Source organism: Citrus clementina, unplaced genomic scaffold (assembly GCF_000493195.1).
Source record: "Citrus clementina cultivar Clemenules unplaced genomic scaffold, Citrus_clementina_v1.0 scaffold_5, whole genome shotgun sequence".
Classification (NCBI taxonomy): domain Eukaryota; kingdom Viridiplantae; phylum Streptophyta; class Magnoliopsida; order Sapindales; family Rutaceae; genus Citrus; species Citrus x clementina.
The window spans coordinates 24905264-24925877 of NW_006262201.1; the positions used below are offsets into that span (position 1 = coordinate 24905264).

At 36.2% G+C, this 20614-nt stretch overlaps 1 protein-coding gene, 1 long non-coding RNA gene and 1 pseudogene across 7 annotated transcripts; all 3 read left to right on the top strand.

The window, feature by feature from the left end:
• LOC112098065 overlaps positions 1-19651 on the top strand; it is a 73353-nt pseudogene extending 53702 nt beyond the window's left edge.
• On the top strand, positions 8349-11435 carry LOC18043134. 6 transcript variants are annotated; one of them, XR_002905228.1, is made up of 7 exons: positions 8349-8672; positions 8791-8907; positions 9129-9208; positions 10133-10256; positions 10668-10737; positions 11208-11247; positions 11336-11435. XR_002905228.1 is itself a non-coding variant. In XM_024183163.1 (4 exons), exons 1-4 carry the CDS (start codon positions 8604-8606, stop codon positions 10682-10684), a joined length of 327 nt encoding a protein of 108 aa, XP_024038931.1. In that variant the 5' UTR covers positions 8349-8603; the 3' UTR covers positions 10685-10886. The 6 variants fall into 6 exon arrangements, 1 of the variants encoding a protein (XP_024038931.1); XR_002905229.1 differs by having other exon boundaries at positions 8825-8907; XR_002905225.1 differs by lacking the exon at positions 9129-9208.
• On the top strand, positions 14692-15978 carry LOC112097746. The gene is made up of 3 exons (XR_002905230.1): positions 14692-14771; positions 14968-15138; positions 15940-15978. It is a non-coding gene; the product is annotated as an uncharacterized LOC112097746 (long non-coding RNA).
• Positions 19652-20614: the final 963 nt, after the last annotated feature.

Here is a 20614-nt window from a genome sequence, read left to right on the forward strand (position 1 = left end):
ACAACAGATTTTATTTTGAGAAATATCATTGCAGGATACGGGATCCCCTATGCCATCATTACAGATAATGGGAGACAATTGACAACAGCAACTTCAGGGATTTTGCCGAAATTGGGGGTGGACCTGAAGTTTTGCACCCTCGCACACCCCCAGGCAAACGGACAAGTGGAAGCAGCCAACAAAGTAATAAAAAAGCTTTTGAAAACTAGATTGGGAGAGAAGAAGGGAGCCTGGGTTGACGAACTACCAGGAGTATTATGGGCCTACCGGACAACTCACAAAACCGCCACAGGGGAAACCCCGTTCGCTTTAGCCTTTGGTCATGAGGCGGTAATCCCAGCAGAAATCGGAGTAGGAACACATCGAACAGAATATTTCGCTGAGGAGAAAAACGACGAGCAGATCTGCTTAAACCTGGACCTGCTGGAGGAGAAAAGGGAAGGGGCCTCGCAGAGAGTGGCCCAGTGTCAGCAACGGGTCATGCGCTATTACAACAAGAACGTACGCGTGAGGCAGTTCCGAGCAGGAGATTGGGTACTTAGGAAGGTGAACCAAAACACCAGGAATCCTAACCATGGCGCTCTTGGCCCAAAGTGGGAAGGCCCGTATAGGGTGGTACGAGCCACTGGACCAGGAGCTTATAAGTTAGCGTACCTAGATGGACGAGACGTGAGGAGGTCATGGAACGCCGAGCACTTGAAGAAGTATTTCCAGTAAGCAAAGTGCTCTACCAAATCTTCATTTTGACAAATTGTTTGTGTTAACTGCATGATGGCTTGATGCATATGTATGTATTCAGTATTTTTGTAACACATTCATGTTTCAAATAAAGATGAATTCAGCATGAAATCCCCCTACTAGCAAAGCCAAATAAAAATTCTACGAAGGCAAGCAAATGCCTACTTCTGCTTGGTCAACGAAAGACCAGCAGCTAATTTTACGAGAAATTCACTAAGGAAAGTGAGTGCCTGTTTCTGCTCGGTCAACGAAAGACCAGCAGCTAATTCCGCAAAAATTCTATTAAGGCAAATAAGTGCCTATTTCTGCTCGGACAACGATAGACCAGCAGCTAATCTACGAAAATTCTACTAAGGCAAGTAAATGTCTGATTCTGCTCGATCAATGAAAGACCAGCAGCTAATCTACGAAAATTCTACTAAGGCAAGTAAATGCCTGATTCTGCTCGGTCAATGAAAGACCAGCGGCTAATCTACGAAAATTCTACTAAGGCAAGAAAATGCCTGCCTCTGCTCGGTCAACGAAAGACCAGCAGCTAATCTACTAAGGCAAGTAAATGCCTGCCTCTGCTCGGTCAAACGAAAGACCAGCAGCTAATCTACTAAGGCAAGAAAGTGCCTGCCTCTGCTCGGTCAGCGAAAGACCAGCAGCTAATCTACGAAGGCAAGTGAGTGCCTGCTTCTGCTCGGTCAACAAAAGACCAGCAACTAATCCTACGAAAATCCTACTAAGGCATGAAAGTGTCTACTTCTGCTCGGTCAACGAAGGACCAGCAGCTAAATTTATGAGACTTTTACTAAGGCAAATATGTGTCTGCTCCTGCTCAGTCACCGAAGACCAGCAGGCGATTTTGCGAAAATTTTTACCAAGGCAAACGGATGCCTATTCCTGTTCGATGCACTAAAGAACCAACAGGCGAAACCAGACAAAAAAGCCAATAGAGAGCATTTAAAAAATTTTATAAACGTTCAAATGTTTACAAAGCAAATGAAAAACTAGAGTCTTTACAAAAATAGACCTAAGGATTAGGAGGATCAACGGCCTCAGCAGGTGAAGGGTCAGCTATCTCGGGAGGTGGAAGGTCAGCAATATCGGGAGGAGGAGGCACGAACCCCTGCCCCACTTCAAAAACACGCTGCCCAGCTTCTCCCTCCTGCACCCCATTCAAAGGAACCTCCACCTGCTCCTGCTCATCCTGCTCCTTATCTCCTTGGCCGGCCCCAGCCATATACCTCTCCACCCCAGATTCCAGGTTGCTCATGTCGAGCTCGGGGTATTCTTCCTTGAGTACAGACATGATGCACTTATAGCTGAAAGCAACCCCGGAGTTATACTCAGCATCCAACCGATCATCCACATCAGCGGATTTGCCTTTCTCTTCAGCCAGCTGGTCACTCAGGGATTTGATCTCTCCCTCAAGGGCGGTCCTCAGAGTATCTCTTTCACTTTGAGTAGCCTGAAGATCGGACTTCAGATCACCCAGCTCACCCTCAAGCTTGGAGGAAGTAGACTCAGCAACCGCAACTTTCTCCTCAAGCTCCGTAAGCTGCTTGTTCAGCTCGGCCAGCTTCTCTTTGGACCGATCAGCAGATTCGGCTTTCTTTTTCAACTCCTGGTTATCAGCTTGAAGCTTCCTCTCATGACGCGCGGACCCGGTCTTGTAGCACGAGACCATTGTGGCCAGCCTGAAAGAGACTCTTTGAACAGAAGCAGCTAACTCGGAGAGGTCCATGCTCTCGATGTCCTTCACCATCTTGGGCCCAACCGATTTTTTGTAATCTTTCTGGTATAGGCTCAGGTAGTCACCTTGATCCCGAGATGGAAGAGGAGCAGATCGGTCCCCAGACTGCAAGCTGACCTCAGGACTCTTGTCGGAGGTTTTCTCCCCACCACTCTTACAGGGTGGGGGAGGGGGCAGAGCAGGGACAGGAGCCTTGGAGGGGCCGACACTATTCTTCTTTGGAGGAGGAGGAAGGTTGCTGGAGCTGCTTGGAGCCCGACCACGCTTCCTGCTCATTGCGCTGAGGATCTTGTTATCCATTCCAGCGGCTATGTCCACTAGGCCCGAACCGACCAGGTTTGTTGGTGACAGGAGGTCTTGGCAGGTAGACGCGTTCACCAGAGCAGTTTCCACCTGAAGCAAAGGCCGATCTTCAAGCCCCTTTATCAAACCCCACGACTCTGAAAGAACAAACAAGGTTAAAGAACCCAATAAGTAACAAGTCGAGAAAGAGTATAGGCAAAAAATAAACGACCTGGGGTGACAAAATGTGTTGGAAGGTAAATATCACCACCCAACGAATGAGCTGCTGGACACTAAGCTCCTCCAGCAAAGAAGAATTTGTTCTTCCAATTTTTGCACGAGGAGGGGAAGCCGGTGATTGGTTTCCTCTTCGCAGAGCTTGACATGAAGTAATACCAGCTTGCTTCCTTCGGGCTACTCCTCAGCTGGTATAGATGCTTCACTTCAACGAGGGAGGGCTCCTCTGATCCACACCTCTTCCACAACACATATATAGCCGATAGAACCCTCCACCCATTGGGATATAGCTGACCTAGGGCCAGATGCATACCACCCAATATCTTAGCGAAATAACGTTAAAGGGGCAGCCGAGCTCCTAATTTGAAGCTCTCCAGGTGCATCGTCACATACCCCCGCGGAGGCCGACTAGGGACGTCACCTTTTCCTGGAACTACCAGGAGAATCTCCGCAGGAATGTCGTAAAGGTTCCTCAGCTTGAACAGATCAGTTTGGGTGGTGACACAAGCTGTGTAGTCAATAGGGTAAAAATCCGCCTCTACCCTATGACCAAGGTGCCTTCTCTGAGGAGGTCCGCTCGGTCCAGAGCTGCTCCCCTCACCATCACCAACTCCTTCAAGGATCCCAACCCCATCAAAGCTGTGCTTCTCACCAGAGCCCGACGCAGGTCCACCTCTATTCCCTACAAGCTCTAGTTCGGGGGAGGGAGAGACAACCAAAGGGCGTGGGTACTCAAGGGTATCCCTGCCATGGGAAGGACCTACACTACTGGAGGGACCTAAGAAATCGGTGGGTATTGGCACGTTGAGGCCCGAATCCCCTGATTCTTCCTCGCCCTCATCAACAATTAACTTTCTTTTCCGGTTTGACATATCGGAATCCCAAAAGAAAGCAAAGAAAACTCGAATGTACGGATACAAAAGGGGGCAACACGGAACCCAATCAACAACAACAAGAGAAGAGATTAAAAGCAGTACCTGAGATTAACTGGCCCTGATAGCGCTGCCGTGACAGAGAAAAAACCAGCAAGTAGAAACTCCGGACGCAGGAAGTGTGAGTAAAGTTCAGAGAGGGGGCTGGTTAACGGTGGAGAAACGGATAAACAAAGCAATGAGGATTTCAACCTAGGGATTTGAAGTGAAAAGGGGAAAGATAGAAGCATTTAAGTGATGAGGATGCCAGCTCACTCACCACATATCGAGGGTGGATAGCCCGTCGTTTCAAATTTCAAATACGAAGAGTCTGGTGATGCCACGTCACTAACCGTTACAAGAGGCCAGGATAGATGTAAGCCCAGATATGCAATGGACATGTTCACTTAGGCCCATGCTCAGGTCGGAGTCTCCCCAGAAGAAAAATGGTACATCAGGTCAGGCCCATCCCAATAAACAGAGGACCAGATGAGAAGCTCCCCGGGTTGGTGAGATTTGACCATCAGTTTCTACTCTTAACTCATTTCACTCGCCAGACCAGAAACTGGGGGACTGGTGTTGAGTACATAAAAGCCCCAGGTCGGCCATGCTACTATTTCCACCCCGGCATGGATCACCTCAGCCAAATGGTATAAGCAGAACGCGGGATAAACACGAGCCAACCAGAGACGAGTACCGGCCAGGGTAATGTACCGACCAGAATCATATACCGAGCCGACACCAATTCCCCAAAAAAGCGGGAACACGATCCCACAGATCACGGTAGTTGCGCTTTTCCCAGAACTGTTGTGGGAGATGCGAGATCCCACGTTTGCCCACAATGTAGCAGTTAAAATCCCATGAGAGGCTACCACTACCCGAGAAAGGGGGGGATGAAGGGTGAGTGAAAACGTGGGACAGCGGCTATAAAAGAAGAAGAAACCGATTAAGAAGGGGAGAGAAAAATTGAGAGAGGGAAAACGCTGCCAAATTGCAATCAGGCCATTTTCTGACAAGACTCCGAATAATTTAGAAACCATTTTTAGATCTAAATTGCACTGTTTTCCCGTAAACACCTTGAGCTAACTTAGGCATCGGAGGGTTTTCGCCGGAAAAAGCACCGTCGACTCTGATCCGTTTTTGGTGAACGCAGGTTTAGTAAGAGAAAGGAGGGTGATTCCAACCTCAGAGGTTCGAGCAACAGTCGATAACGTAAACGTTGGTGAAAGAATCTGGTCGGTCAAAAGGCGAGCAGATTTAAGCATCAACATAATAATTTTGATAAAATTAGAAAAGATATAATAATTTTTTTATTATATCAGTGTAAAATCAAATCATCTTAACTTCTAAACTACAACAACTATAACATTTGAACTATTCAATCTCAATTCCTAATAGACTCTTAATTTATAATTAGATTGTCACTAAAAGATTTTAAGTATGTATTTTAGAATTTAACGAATACACTTTTAAACTACCTTTGCCGGATGAAATGTTGGGAAATTTTTATTAAGATCCAAAAGTATTTGAAATAAATTTATGTTTTTATGATGCCAAAAAAAAAAAAAAATTATGAACATTTTTGTGAAGCTTAGGCGAAAATTTTTGTTAGGCTCTATTGGGCTAGATGAGCAGCTCGGGCAGTTAATTGTCGCCCAAGAAGCCCAACCCAGATTACAACAAGCTGGGATTTAGTTAGCTCGTTGACGGCCATTTGGGTATGCATGAATTGGGTGGATGATTAATAAATACGTTTTATTAATTATTTCGCCGATTGGGATATTCTCCTAATTTAATCTTTTCTAATATTATAATAAAGAGATTTTGACATGTGTAATACATGTGTTATTTTAATAATCCAATAGATAATATCTACTTTATTTTTATCTTTCGTTATTAAATACAAAAACACTAATAAAAAAAAAATGACTTAACTCTTTTTATATTTTTAATTTTTATTTATTTCCTTTTATTGCTTTCCTAGCAATGTTCATCTTTTTACTATACAACATCCATAACCTTAACTTTGGAAATAAAAGAGAATATGTGAAAGTATAAGTAGGAGAAAGACTTCATTGAAATCAAACAAATTGGGCAACGTTAGATTTTTCTTTAAAATTCTCATGAGATATTAATTAGTAGTATTATCACTGCTGCCTGCCTATTTCTAACCTCAACCAATATATGATCAATGCTTGATTTGGTCAATCTAAATAATTATGATCGATGATTGGATATTGTTGAAGGGCGGCCCTAAGGATGAGAGAGGGGAATGCGTGTGCAAGCCACATGTGTGAAGAAAAAGAAAAAGGCAAGAGTGAAGATGACGACGATTAAAATCTTGTTTGATTTCTTTTTCTGATAATTTTGTTAATCTGCTGTTGTTAGTTCCAAAATTTTAGTTAGCAACAAAATGACATGTTTTTGTGTTTAATAAGGAAAAAGTAAATAATATATTTTCTATAGGATTCTTAGAATGGATTAGATTAGACTACGGAGAGAAATATATTTGAGAATATTAGTGTTGAGTTATTCTAATGTCTTTAATAGTAAATTCAATTAAGACTATTTTAGTAATATATTTTTTTTATTGAAATTAGAGTGTTCAAAGTTAGTAATAAAAAATTCAATAATTTTTTATTGAATTTATATAACTCTGGATTCTTTTTTTTTTTTTCCAACACTGATATGGTTCTGTTCTGTGTATTTATATACAATTTAATGTTTACATACAAATTAAATAAGATCAATTTAATGTTTATATACAATCCTTCAAGTCGTAACTCAATTTTATGGAGGTTTATACATCTGCACGCATTCCTTGAATTTCTCCTAGATTGGAACTTCTTAATTGATCCAATGCATTTTTCCAACAGTCAAGATCCTTAGTTGTCAGAGCATTTGCAATCGTACTCAGTGCACCAGGCAAACCTCCGCATCTTTCAACGATCGAGGAGTATTTTTGTTGAATCACCGACTATATTCTCAAATAACTGCAATGCTTCTTTTTTTGATAACGCATCGATCGAGGAATTTTTCTGAGATTTCATATCATTGCACAATAATAAATCTCGACTTCTAGACGTCAATATTATTTTGCATTGTCTCTGATCGTCAACATCCCCGGAAGTTAATGAACGGAATTCTTTTATCCTTTCTATCTTTCTCATCAACATCCCCGGAAGTAACCACATCGAACAACTTATCTTCCCTCACTTGCTTTGCAACATCTTGGAATACTTTCATTCTGGAATCAAAGGCTACGTAATCTTTCACTTGCACGTACTCTGTACTCTCTGGAGCAGGACGGTAGGAAACATGATTACAGATGTTAAATTCGCCTTTTTTCACAAGTTTATCAGCTTCGTTTGCGGCCTCTGCTGCTTGTTTACCAAGCTTGTAACGAGAAATCAAATTTGGGCACAACCCTTTGAAGCAGAACATCTTAGCTCTATCTTTATCATCAATGATGGATTTTACAACCCCTTCACTGAATTCAGCAACTCTATTTAGCCAGTCTCAGACACCCTTATAAATCTCATCTCCTTGTAGAGTAGCCTCTCTAACCAGCGTTTTCACCCTTTCTCTTATATATTCCAGCTCCTTCACTCAATCTTTTAGCCCATCTATGTAGCTTTGGTATTCGAACACATAAGATATGTGCCGCATAATCGGTTCGAATAATGCTTTTGAACCTTGTGATACAATGCTGGAAAAAGCAGGGAGACACCCTTCAACAGCCATTGCCTGTTGCTTAACAATATATATATATAAATACAAGTGTCAAAGAAAGGAATACAAATAAATTAAAATGAACTAGAGGGAAAGATAGAGAATGAAAAGATCACAAACAATATGGCTATATTGATCTTGAACCAACTAATAACTAAATAGAGAATTTCTTTTTCTTTCTTAAGGATAAGAGGTTTTACTATTAACAAAAAGTTATTTTGAGGGTCTGAATAAAAAACCAACCATAAATTATCAAAAGCTAGTAAAAACACAGACATAAATAATGAACAATTACTTAAACAAAACAAACTATGAAACAAAGAAAATCTAATAAAATGACAAAGAAAGAAAGAAAGAAAATACAACAAAAAGTATTGAAGTATTGATCATGAGCCAACTGATATTTAAACAGATTTTTTTTTTAATTTTTAGTCTTTTGCTAAAGGATTAGAGTTTTTGCTATTAACAGAAATGTTTCAAAAATCTAACACTACTAGAAAAGTATTAAATAATGACAGAAATTTGATGACATATATCGTTGTGTCACGAATATGTCATAAAAATATGATAGATTCATAATATATATTCACATGTCCAGAATATATGACATATTCATGACTTATAATTTAACCGTCCTAGATAAATGATACATATAAGTCATGCTTAGGTTTTGTGATCTTATAAGATTGTAAAACAGTATTGTTTAAATTAACGACACCGTTCTGTATAACTTAAAACACATCAACACTTACAGCCAAATTTTGGCTAAGCGTTGAATGAATCCCCCTCTCTCCACTGGCCACTGCAACCTAAAATGAATGTTTAAATTAACGACACCGTTGAATTAAAGCAAAAGCTCAAATTCCTTTTTTCAATCGAAATAAAACGTAGCCACAAAACCCTAATTCACCACACCAATTTATCTCTGCTCGGTATTCATTTAAACCCTACCTCGCGGTTCAATGTCATTCAATACGATTGCAGATGCCGTTTCAACTTGTCATTTAGTTAGCGCCATCCAGTTCCCTATGGTAAGCCTTAACCCTAACGCTAGTAAGATTTGCTAAAAATTTCATATTTTGTATTGTTCCAGTTGAATTTCATGTTAATTTAATTCTTCTTTGCCTTCTTTTTTCTTCTTCTTTATAGTCACGCTCTGGCTTTGGTGCTATGCTTAGTGCAGTTTGTGGTTTCAAGATTAAGTCATGTTTATTTGATGGCATCGATTCCATCGTTGAGGATTGGATTGTTGATCAAATGCACCTAGTAAGCTCTTCTTATTTTATCTCAGTTTCAATTTTCTTTTATTATCTGCCTCTACCTAAAAATGGACGTGTTTTACTAGTAAGCATAGACTTTGTTTATTTAATTGATATTTTAATTTTATGTATAAGAATGGAGGTTTATTTTGAAAAAAAAAAAAGGAAATTAAAAAATAGATTCTGTTGAAGCTAATTAGTACTGAATTTTTTTGGTGGTGCGACCAGAGGTGGAAACAGGGTATGAAAATGTGTTACTGGTGAGGTTGCTGCTTAAGATGAGAATGCATTCTTTTCAAAAATCCTTGGTAGGTGTTATCTAATTATCTTTGATGGAATATTAAAGGGCTAAAAATCTGTCATACGTTCAAACTTTGTTTGTGTTTAGAAGAATGGTGTTGACTGTATATTCGTTTGGAAGAATGGTGTTGATTGTATATTCATTTGCTTAGCCTTTTGACAGATGGATTGTATAATTGTGTTTGCCTCACTGTTTTTGTTTTATGAGATCTATAATTGATCTTGGGATATTACTTTCTAGTTCTCATGCAAGCAAGTTACTACCTTCCCACTGCATCTCCTCCTTTATCTGCTATTCAAGAGATGTGTGCCATAATCTGGTGTTACCTCTGCAAGATTGTGAATGAATATAATGCCTCTAAATTTATTTTATACATAATGCTGATGCTGAATAATATATTGTAGCTCCTGTCATATTCTACTTTGACTTTTTATATTCTGTTTCATATAAAAATCTTATGCAACTTTAGTTGTTCATGAGCAAATGTCGCATGTATAAGCCCAAATGATGTTTAAAGGTAGCGCGGCTACCTTTAGCTTGAGCTTACAATGGATGAAAAAGAAATTGAAACTTTTTTTCTGATTTTTCAAAGTATTTTAGATCCTGACTTTTGTTTGGACTTGATGGTTATAGATTGTGTCTAGATTTGTTAAGTTGTTTCCAACACCTCGTGCCAAATGAAAGCACAATCTTTCTGATTCAGATGTCTGGTTAATTATGCTTCATTTTTTCGTTAAAGATTGGATGGTTGCATGGATTGATGGAGTTGGAGTTCAACCAATAATTCTAATTTTTTGGACTTAAAATGCCTTTTTCTTCTGTATAAAAACTTTAGTAAGTGCTATTGAGTTGACAGAAGTTGAATACTTACAGGTTGTTTCACACTTTTTAATAGTTTTACATATATGAATTTCTGTTTTTTGAATTGCAGAAAGGAGGTGGAACTATTGATTTGGAGCCTTATCTTACTCACTCATCGACAACGGAGCCTACCCTCGCTCCCATGGCAGTGGAACGGACAACGACTACTAGGGCTGCAACATCAGTTGGTTTGGGTCTGTTTTGAGTTTATTTTCATTTATTTGGCTATGTTTTGATAGCGAATTTTGATATGTCAATATAATGTGTAATTGTTTTGGGTTGAGCTGGTAATTATGCTGGATTAGATTGGTTTGGTTTTGGTGCTTCTCTGATGGAACACTGCTTCTTTTAGAAATTTTGAATGTAATATGAGACTACATTTAGTTTAATTGAACACTGCATCTAGTCTAATTACTAGAAGTGTGGCATTTGGTTTGGTTTATCCGATATTCTCCAGAATTTCACTTGCATCTGGTTTTGTTGCATATGTTTGCTTGCATTTGATGGCAGTAGCAGACTGTTTGGTTTTGTGACATTTGACGGCAGTTTGGTCTGTTCTTGGTGTTGATTTAAGATTGCTCCTGTTGTGCTGATGTTAATTGCAGGTGCTGGAATCAGCTAGGGTTGCTGGTTTATTCAGATAGTTGACTCAGGCGTTGTTACTGGTTAATTCAGGTGGCTGACTCAAGTTGTTCATTTAATGTTAGGAAGCAAATTAAGAATTAATGAAGTATTCATTTAACTATAATTATTGTAGTTATTTTATTTCATAACTGAATTATAATCTATGGTACTTGTGAACAAATTAGAGAATTTTTATATATGAATTATATATATGTGTGTGTATGTACATTTTGCTATTTATGTAATAATTTAAAGAATATATTTCAATTCCCACAAAAAAAAATGGCTCCAATTTCAATAATTCCCGCCAAATAATTATTATTTTTTAATTTACCACCAAAATATATCTTAAAGAAATTTTAGTTATTCTTGCTAGATTTAACAAAAATAATTTGTAGGATTAACATTTAATTAAAATAATTAAATAATTTTATTATTCCAATTAAAAATGTCATGTTTATACGATAGACAATATTCATGAATGGGAAGTATTAGTTACATATTTTTCCTTGGGATTTCAGGCAAATGAAAAAAAGATTGAGAATGATTTCAAGAGGACAGGTGGATGATAAGTATTCATTTTTGTATATTTGGCTAGTGGATTTTTATGGTATTGATCTTTTTAAAAAAAAAAAAAAAATTCAATTAGTTGCAGCCCTAGAGGAAGAGCAGGCTGATCAAATTGATTTGTCTTGTTTTTCGGGCAATCTACGACACGATGACTGTGATAATGCTCGTGACTGCTGGAAACTTTCACTTAGAAATTATGAGGAAAAAGTAGTATCCTTCTTATTTACAATCAGTACAAGGATCCCTTTTAAATAGAGCAATTATAACAGAAAAGGAAACTAATTAAGAGCTAATATTTGACAGCTATCATCTATATTTACATAGGAAAGGATCCTAAAATATCTCTAGGATTAAGGCTAAAATCAAGGCCTAATTTCCAACACTCCCCCTCAAGCTGGTTTGAAGATATCTTCCATAGCCAGCTTGCTAGTCAACTTATCAAATTGCTTCTTGTGCAATCCCTTTGTTAATACATCAGCTAAATGTTCAGTTGTTGGAAGATAGGTCATACATATTATTCCAGTGTTGAGTTTCTCCTTGATGAAGTGTTTATCCACTTCTATATGTTTTGTTCGATCATGAAGAACAGGATTATGAGCTATAGAAATAGCAGCTTTGTTGTCACAATAGACTTTCATAGGAGTTGAGAAAGTAAATTTCAGTTCTTCAAGAATTCTTTTTATCCACATAACCTCACAGATTCCATGGGCAACAACTCTGAATTCTGCTTCTGCACTACTTCTAGCAACCACATTCTGTTTTTTACTCTGCCATGTAACTAGGTTCCCACCAACAAAGGAACAGTAGCCAGATGTTGATCTCCTGTCAGTGACACTTCCTGCCCAGTCTGCATCTGTGTAGACTTCAACTTGAAGATGTCTATGTTTTTTGAACATTAGGCCCCTCCCTGGAGTTCCTTTTAGATATCTTAAGATCCTGTAGACTGCCTCAAAATGCTCTGCCCCTGGTGAGTGCATAAACTGACTTACCATGCTGACTGCAAAGGCGATATCAGGTCGCGTATGAGACAAGTAGATCAACTTCCCTACGAGTTTTTGATATTGTTCCCTATCCTTTACTTCTTCAACCTTAGCAGGTTGTAACTTCAAGTTAGGATCAATTGGGCACTTTAGCCTAAAATGAAGATCTATTAAAAATTTCCCTGATGTCATGATATAAAACAATAAAAGGTACCAACTTCAGCTTAAATTCATATAAAATTAAACCTTACCACATACTGTATTGAAACAAATTACTCATCTTTATTGGTAACATCATCACCTTCATAAAATATATGGTATCGTACAAAGTTCTTGCGCTGGGTTCGGGCATCTAACAACGAGGACACAGCAACCTATTCGCTAGGTTAGAGACCAAAGAGCCAACAGCAAAATGTGCACGACGCATGTCACTATCATGAAAACAACATTCTTTTTTCTTTTTTTTTTTTCTCTCAATAATTTCAGATATAATATTTTAACTAAGTTTGTAACACTGTTGATTGAAATTATCAAGTACGAATGTGTGTAGATTTTAACATGTGCACTCATAATTATTATTGTGCAGTTTTAGACTTGGTTGGGTATTGAGGTGCTAAAACTTTTGCCGTAAGAAAAAAAAGTTTTAAGTATAAAATAAAAGTTAATAGTATATAATAAATTTAATTTTTTTAATAATAATTTTGATAAAATTAGAAAAGATATAATAAATTTTTTATCATATAAGTGTAAAATCAAATCATCTTAACTTTTAAACTACAACAACTATAACATTTTAACTGTTCAATCTCAATCCCAAATAGACCCTTAATTTATAATTAGATTGTCACTAAAAGATTTTAAGTATGTATTTTAGAATTTAACGAATACACTTTTAAACTACCTTTGTCAGATGAAATGTTGGGAAATTTTTATTAAGCTCCAAAAGTGTTTGAAATAAATTTATGTTTTTATGATACCAAAAAAAAAAGATTTATGAACATTTTTGTGAAGCTTAGGCGAAAATTTTTGTTAGGCTCTATTGGGGTAGATGAGCAGCTCGGGCAGTTAATTATCGCCCAAAAAGCCCAACCCAGATTACAACAAGCTGGGATTTGGTTAGCTCGTTGACGGCCATTTGGGTATGCATGAATTGGGTGGATGATTAATAAATACGATTTATTAATTATTTCGCCGATTTGAATATTCTCCTAATTTAATCTTTTCTAATATATAATAACGAGATTTTGACATGTGTTATACCTGTGTTATTTTAATAATCCAATAGATAATATCTACTTTATTTTTATCTTTCGTTATTAAATACAAAAACACTAATAGAAAAAAAAAATGACTTAACTCTTTTTATATTTTTAATTTTTATTTATTTCCTTTTATTGCTTTCCTAGCAATGTTCATCTTTTTACTCTACAACATCCATAACCTTAACTTTGGAAATAAAAGAGAATATGCGAAAGTATAAGTAGGAGAAAGAATTCATTGAAATCAAACGAATTGGGCAACGTTAGATTTTTCTTTAAAATTCTCATGCGATATTAATTAGTAGTATTATCGTTGCTGCCTGCCTACTTCTAACCTCAACCAATATATGATCAATGCTTGATTTGGTCAATCTAAATAATTATAATTGATGATTGGATATTGTTGAAGGGCGGCCCTAAGGATGAGAGAGGGGAATGCGTGTGCAAGCCACATGTGTGAAGAAAAAGAAAAAGGCAAGAGTGAAGATGACGGCGATTAAGATCGTGTTTGATTTCTTTTCCTGTTTAATTTTAGTTAATCTGCTGTTGTTAGTTCCAAAATTTGAGTTAGCAACAAAATGACATGTTTTTGTGTTTAATAAGGAAAAAGTAAATAATAGATTTTCTATAGGATTCTTGGAATGGATTAGATTAGACTATGGAGAGAAATATATTTGAGAATATTAGTGTTGAGTCATTCTAATGTCTTTAGTAATATAATTTTTTATTGAAATTAGAGTGTTCAAAGTTAGTAATAAAAAATTCATATAACTCTGGATTTTTTTATTGAATTTATATAACTCTGGATTCTTTTTTTTTTTTTTCAACACTGATATGGTTCTGTTCTGTGTATTTATATACAATTTAATGTTTACATACAAGTTAAATTAGATCAATTTAATATTTATATACAATCCTTCAAGTCGTAACTCAATTTTATGGAGGTTTATACATCTTTCAACGATCAATTTAATATTTATATACAAACCTCCGCATCTTTCAACGATCTCATCTGCTGATTTTTTTGTATTCCTGCTCTTTCACTTCAATAATTTTTTGTATTATTCCATATCTTTCACTTTAATAACCCAAAAGCTTTCCTCTGTTTCAATCGAAAGAAAACCCTAGCTTAAACTAAGCGAAAATTTACATATTAAAGCTAATTAGTACTGAATTTTTTTTGGTGGTGCGACCAGAGGTGGAAACAGGGTATGAAAATGTGTTACTGGTGAGGTTGCTGCTTAAGATGAGAATGCATTCTTTTCAAAAATCCTTGGTAGGTGTTATCTAATTATCTTTGATGGAATATTAAATGGCTAAAAATCTGTCGTACGTTCAAATTTTGTTTGTGTTTAGAAGAATGGTGTTGACTGTATATTTGTTTGGAAGAATGGTGTTGATTGTATATTCATTTGCTTAGCCTTTTGACAGACGGATTTGGAACTGACGACAAATGTGATTCAATTTACAAGGTTTTCGAGGGGCTCACAGTGGAAGGGATATTGAAGAACTGGTCTAAGATAAAGCCTATGATGGTGAAAGATTGGAGTGAGAATATAGATGCTCGTTTTCATCTTTTTGGCAAGGTCAGAGATGAATGGATAGATAAGGATTTATTTGACTACTTGGACTGGTGCTAATAGGTATTTTAGGCAAGCTTTTTGAGATAACACTGAGCAAGTTATACTACTATTTTGCACATGATGATCAAAACTCTCGAAAAGTAAAATAAAATAAATTATTAACTTTTACTTTCATCTTTTGCATAGCAATCAATGTGGTGCTTGTTCTGTGACAACTTTGATAATCTACTTAATTATTGGTTGGCATTTGGACCAAAAAAGTTCTTATGATTTACATGTTTTGTAGAAATGCATGAACCTTAAATGTGCTGATCAGGGAGTTTAATTATTGCACCTTGAAATTCATTTATTGTTAACTAATTGGCTTTCCTTTGCATAAAGCCACTTATAAGGCTTGAGTGGACGTCTTTATGGGCATATTATTTGTATTTCTATATGCATGCCTTTATCATTTAATGTGCTGCTTGGATTTCTTTATGCATGCCTTTATCATTTAATGGCCAGCTCCCTCTCCTCTTTTGTAATTTGAATAGTAGTATGGGCCTCCATTTTACAAATCTTTAACATTTTTTGCTGTAAATTAATTTTTCTTCAAATATTTTGGAGGTCATTGGAATTCCTGTAGGTCTATTTACCAGATTTTAGTATGTTTAAGGTTTTAATTTTGCTTGGACTTTAATTTTTCTGAAAGATTGTAGTATTGATCCTTAAAGAAAGATCATGCTACTTCAAATTATTTTGAAGTGTTGCTAGTTATAGCCTTACATATCAAATTCCATTTGTCTGGAAATTTATTGATAGCTGTTACAGCAGCATATTTTATGACTCTACTTCTTAGTTATGTAAGTTCATTATGTTTAGGTCAGAGGCAGTCAGCTGTGGGGAATCGATATATACACAAATGACTTTGATCTTGTTGCTGGTATGTGGTTCTATGATAATTGTTCACAATAATTGTGTTTGCCTCACTGTTTTTGTTTTATGAGATCTATAATTGATCTTGGGATATTACTTTCTAGTCCTCATGCAAGCAAGTTACTACCTTCCCACTGCATCTCCTCCTTTATCTGCTATTCAAGAGTTGCGTGCCATAATCTGGTGTTACCTCTGCAAGATTGTGAATAAATATAATGCCTCTAAATTTATTTTATACATAATGCTGATGCTGAATAATATATTGTAGCTCCTGTCATATTCTACTTTGACTTTTTATATTCTGTTTCATATAAAAATCTTATTCAACTCTAGTTGTTCATGAGCAAATGTCACATGTATAAGCCCAAATGATGTTTAAAGGTAGCGCGGCTACCTTTAGTTTGAGCTTACAATGGATGAAAAAGAAATTGAAACTGATATTTTACTGTTTTTCTGATTTTTCAAAGTATTTTAGATCCTGACTTTTGTTTGGACTTGATGGTTATAGATTGTGTCTAGATTTGTTAAGTTTTTTCCAACACCTCGTGCCAAATGAAAGCACAATCTTTCTGATTCAGATGTCTTGTTAATTATGCTTCATTTTTTCGTTAAAGATTGGATGGTTGCATGGATTGATGGAGTTGGAGTTCAACCAATAATTCTAATTTTTTGGACTTAAAATGCCTTTTTCTTCTGTATAAAAACTTTAGTAAGTGCTATTGAGTTGACAGAAGTTGAATACTTACAGGTTGTTTCACACTTTTTAATAGTTTTACATATATGAATTTCTGTTTTTTGAATTGCAGAAAGGAGGTGGAACTATTGATTTGGAGCATTATCTTACTCACTTATCGACAACGGAGCCTACCCTCGCTCCCATGGCAGTGGAACGGACAACGACTACTAGGGCTGCAACATCAGTTGGTTTGGGTCTGTTTTGAGTTTATTGTCATTTATTTGGCTATGTTTTGATAGCGAATTTTGATATGTCAATATAATGTGTAATTGTTTTGGGTTGAGCTGGTAATTATGCTGGATTAGATTGGTTTGGTTTTGGTGCTTCTCTGATGGAACACTGCTTTTTTTAGAAATTATGAATGTAATATGAGACTACATTTAGTTTAATTGAACACTGCATCTAGTCTAATTACTATAAGTGTGGCATTTGGTTTGGTTTATCTGATATTCTCCAGAATTTCAATTGCATCTGGTTTTGTTGCATATGTTTGCTTGCATTTTGATGGCAGTAGCAGACTGTTTGGTTTTGTGACATTTGATGGCAGTTTGGTCTGTTCTTGGTGTTGATTTAAGATTGTTCCTGTTGTGCTGATGTTAATTGCAGGTGCTTGAATCAGCTAGGGTTGCTGGTTTATTCAGATGGTTGACTCAGGCGTTGTTACTGGTTAATTCAGGTGGCTGACTCAAGTTGTTCATTTAATGTTAGGAAGCAAATTAAGAATTAATGAAGTATTCATTTAACTATAATTATTGTAGTTATTTTATTTCATAACTGAATTATAATCTATGATACTTGTGAACAAATTAGAGAATTTTTATATATGAATTATATATATGTGTGCGTATGTACATTTTGCTATTTATATAATAATTTAAAGAATATATTTCAATTCCCACAAAAAAAAATGGCTCCAATTTCAATAATTCCCGCCAAATAATTAAATTTTTTTAATTTACCACCAAAATATATCTTAAAGAAATTTTAGTTATTCTTGCTAGATTTAACAAAAATAATTTGTAGGATTAACATTTAATTAAAATAATTAAATAATTTTATTATTCCAATTAAATATGTCATGTTTATACGACAGACAATTGTCATGAATGGGAAGTATTAGTTACATATTTTTCCTTGGGATTTCAGGCAAATGAAAAAAAGATTGAGAATGATTTCAAGAGGACAGGTGGATGATAAGTATTCATTTTTGTATATTTGGCTAATGTCCTCATTAGTGGATTTTTATGGTATTGATCTTTTTTTTTTTTTTTAAATTTTCAATTAGTTGCAGCCCTAGAGGAAGAGCAGGCTGATCAAATTGATTTGTCTTGTTTTTCGGGCAATCTACGACACGATGGCCGTGATAATGCTCGTGACTGCTGGAAACTTTCTGATGGAAATAACTTTAGAGTTCGTAGCAAGCATTTTTGTTATGACAAAACAAAGGTCCCCCATATTTTGTTTGTTTGTTATGGTATTTATATATCCTGCATAGGCTAGGTAGACAGGTTATGATGTAGTTTGGTTGGCTCTTCTTGTGCTTTGTGCAATTTGTAACTGCAGATATCTGCGGGAAAACATTTAATGGATCTTGTTGCTGTTGATTGGTTCCAAGACACAAAGAGAATGGACCATGTAGCTAGGCGTCAAGGCTGTGCTGCGCAAGTAACTATTCTTTTATTATTTTTCCTTTTCCATTGATGCATTAGGAGAAAATACTGCCTGTGAGATACTACAATATAAATAACTTCTCATGGTTCATTGAATCTATAACACACTGACCCTCTTCTAAAAAATGTAGGTTGCTTCTGAAAAAGGGCTTTTCTCACTGATCTTTAATCTTCAAGTAAGTTTGTTTCATTTCAGAAGGTATTAAGTTTCAAACTTATTGTATTGGGAGGTTGTATGGTTGTAACCTAAGCATCTGCAGGTTCCTGGTTCAACACATTATAGTATGGTATTTTATTTTGTCACAAGGCAATTGGTTATGGGATCACTTTTGCAACGGTTTGTTGATGGCGATGATGAGTTTCGCAATAGTAGGCTGAAACTTATTCCATCTGTTCCTAAGGTATCCATCTTGGCCTTCATGTATTAGGACTATATTAACGTATACTTACCCTTTACTGCATGGTACACTTCAATTTGTCCAAAGAAGGCATGCATTTAGGTGTAAATGTATTGATGGGTTGTACCTTCAAACTTCATGTCCTTTTTACCCTCTTGAATTTGTTTTGCACTTGTTCTTGATTTTAAGCACTGAACCATGCAGGGGTCATGGATCGTGCGCCAGAGTGTTGGAAGCACCCCTTGCTTATTGGGGAAAGCAGTTGATTGTAACTATATTCGCGGTCCCAAGTACTTAGAAGTAAATGCTCTTGGAATTTCTATAGTACATGAGATGTTCATCTTTCAAATAGTGTCCGATACCATTAACATGGTTTAACATTGTTCATCTTTCTGTAGATTGATGTTGACATCGGTTCTTCTACTGTTGCTAATGGAGTTTTGGGCCTTGTAATTGGTGTAATTACAACATTGGTGGTTGACATGGCTTTCCTTGTACCGGTATGTATGATTGTTTTTTTCCCCCACTTCTAAATGGACACAAGGGAAAAGACATGATTTTGAGATATTGCACTGCAATTTGCATTTTTGCATACTTGAATGTTCTCAGAATGGTATAATGCTTCGTGTGTGTCTTCTTTATCTTGCTCTTCTGTATGCAGGCAAATACTACAGATGAATTACCGGAGCGGCTGATTGGTGCTGTACGTGTTTCTCATATAGAACTCAAGTCTGCTGTTGTCCCAAAGTTGGAACCAGAGATATCATGACTCTGGTTTCATTTCAACTCAACTGTGTTTTTTTTTTTTAATTAAAAAAATCATTTGTTTTAGGTATACATACATGTATTTTGATTCTATTTTGATTGTAATTTCTCATTTACTTTGAATGAAGGTCATTGGTGTTTTCCAATGGGAATTTTGCATTAAAAAATGAAGAATAGTGAATATGAAATTTCCTGATTCTTTAGTTACTATTTTTGGTATGAGTGAGTGTAATTAGTAGTAAAGTTGGTTTCTACTCGCAAACAAGTGAACTGCTCGATTCCCGAGTGGTATCAACCAGTTTCCAACTTTTTAATATACACTAATTGTTATTGTTTAATAGCTACTACTATTAAAACTCAACAGCTAACAAAAATACTTAAAAAAAATGATTTTTCTTATGATGCTGTGAAAAAAATTACGGATTTACTTATTTCCACGAGATCTATAACGTGGTCTTGACTTTCACTAAATTCTTTTAATTTAAAGTGTGCTGGTCAGAGAAGGTCAGTTTGACGGATTAATTCTTTTTAACAATGGTCGAGATAATTTTACTATACTCAAAAAAATTCTTATTCTCATAATGCCACAAATTTTATGTTGTTTTCTTCAGATAATGATCTTCTATTAGGACAGGTTAGAAATCAAATGCTTAAAAGACCAATCGAATAAATAACACAGAAATTTAGTCAGAATCTAATTGGATATTGCATGAAACATGAAACATCAATTCAAGTGCTTCCTTATACGGAGAATGCATCAAACAAATCCAAAGTGTCTTGCAAGTTTGTAGCATGACTAAAAAGTTGTAAATGCGTTTAGAACCAAATTATTCAAGTACAAGAGAACGAGCAAGTTGAATCATGTACAAGAGATTGGCCTGGTTCGAGATAGCTTCTTCACTGTACCTGAAGGGTTGGCTCAATTTTTTCTTTAGAATTCTGCACATTTTGTAATTACTCGTGTAAGCAAGCATACATTACAACCATAATAATAATAAAGCAAGAGTAATGATACGACCACCACCTCTTGTACACAAATAATATTGTATAAA

Excerpts from the sequence above, each read along its gene's own strand:
- LOC18043134 (XM_024183163.1), top strand. The coding sequence starts at position 8,604 with ATGTCATTCAATACGATTGCAGATGCCGTTTCAACTTGTCATTTAGTT. Across the intron at positions 8,673-8,790 it reads GCGCCATCCAGTTCCCTATG|TCACGCTCTGGCTTTGGTGC; the intron begins GTAAGCCTTAAC and ends TCTTCTTTATAG. Across the intron at positions 8,908-10,132 it reads TTGTTGATCAAATGCACCTA|AAAGGAGGTGGAACTATTGA; the intron begins GTAAGCTCTTCT and ends TTTGAATTGCAG.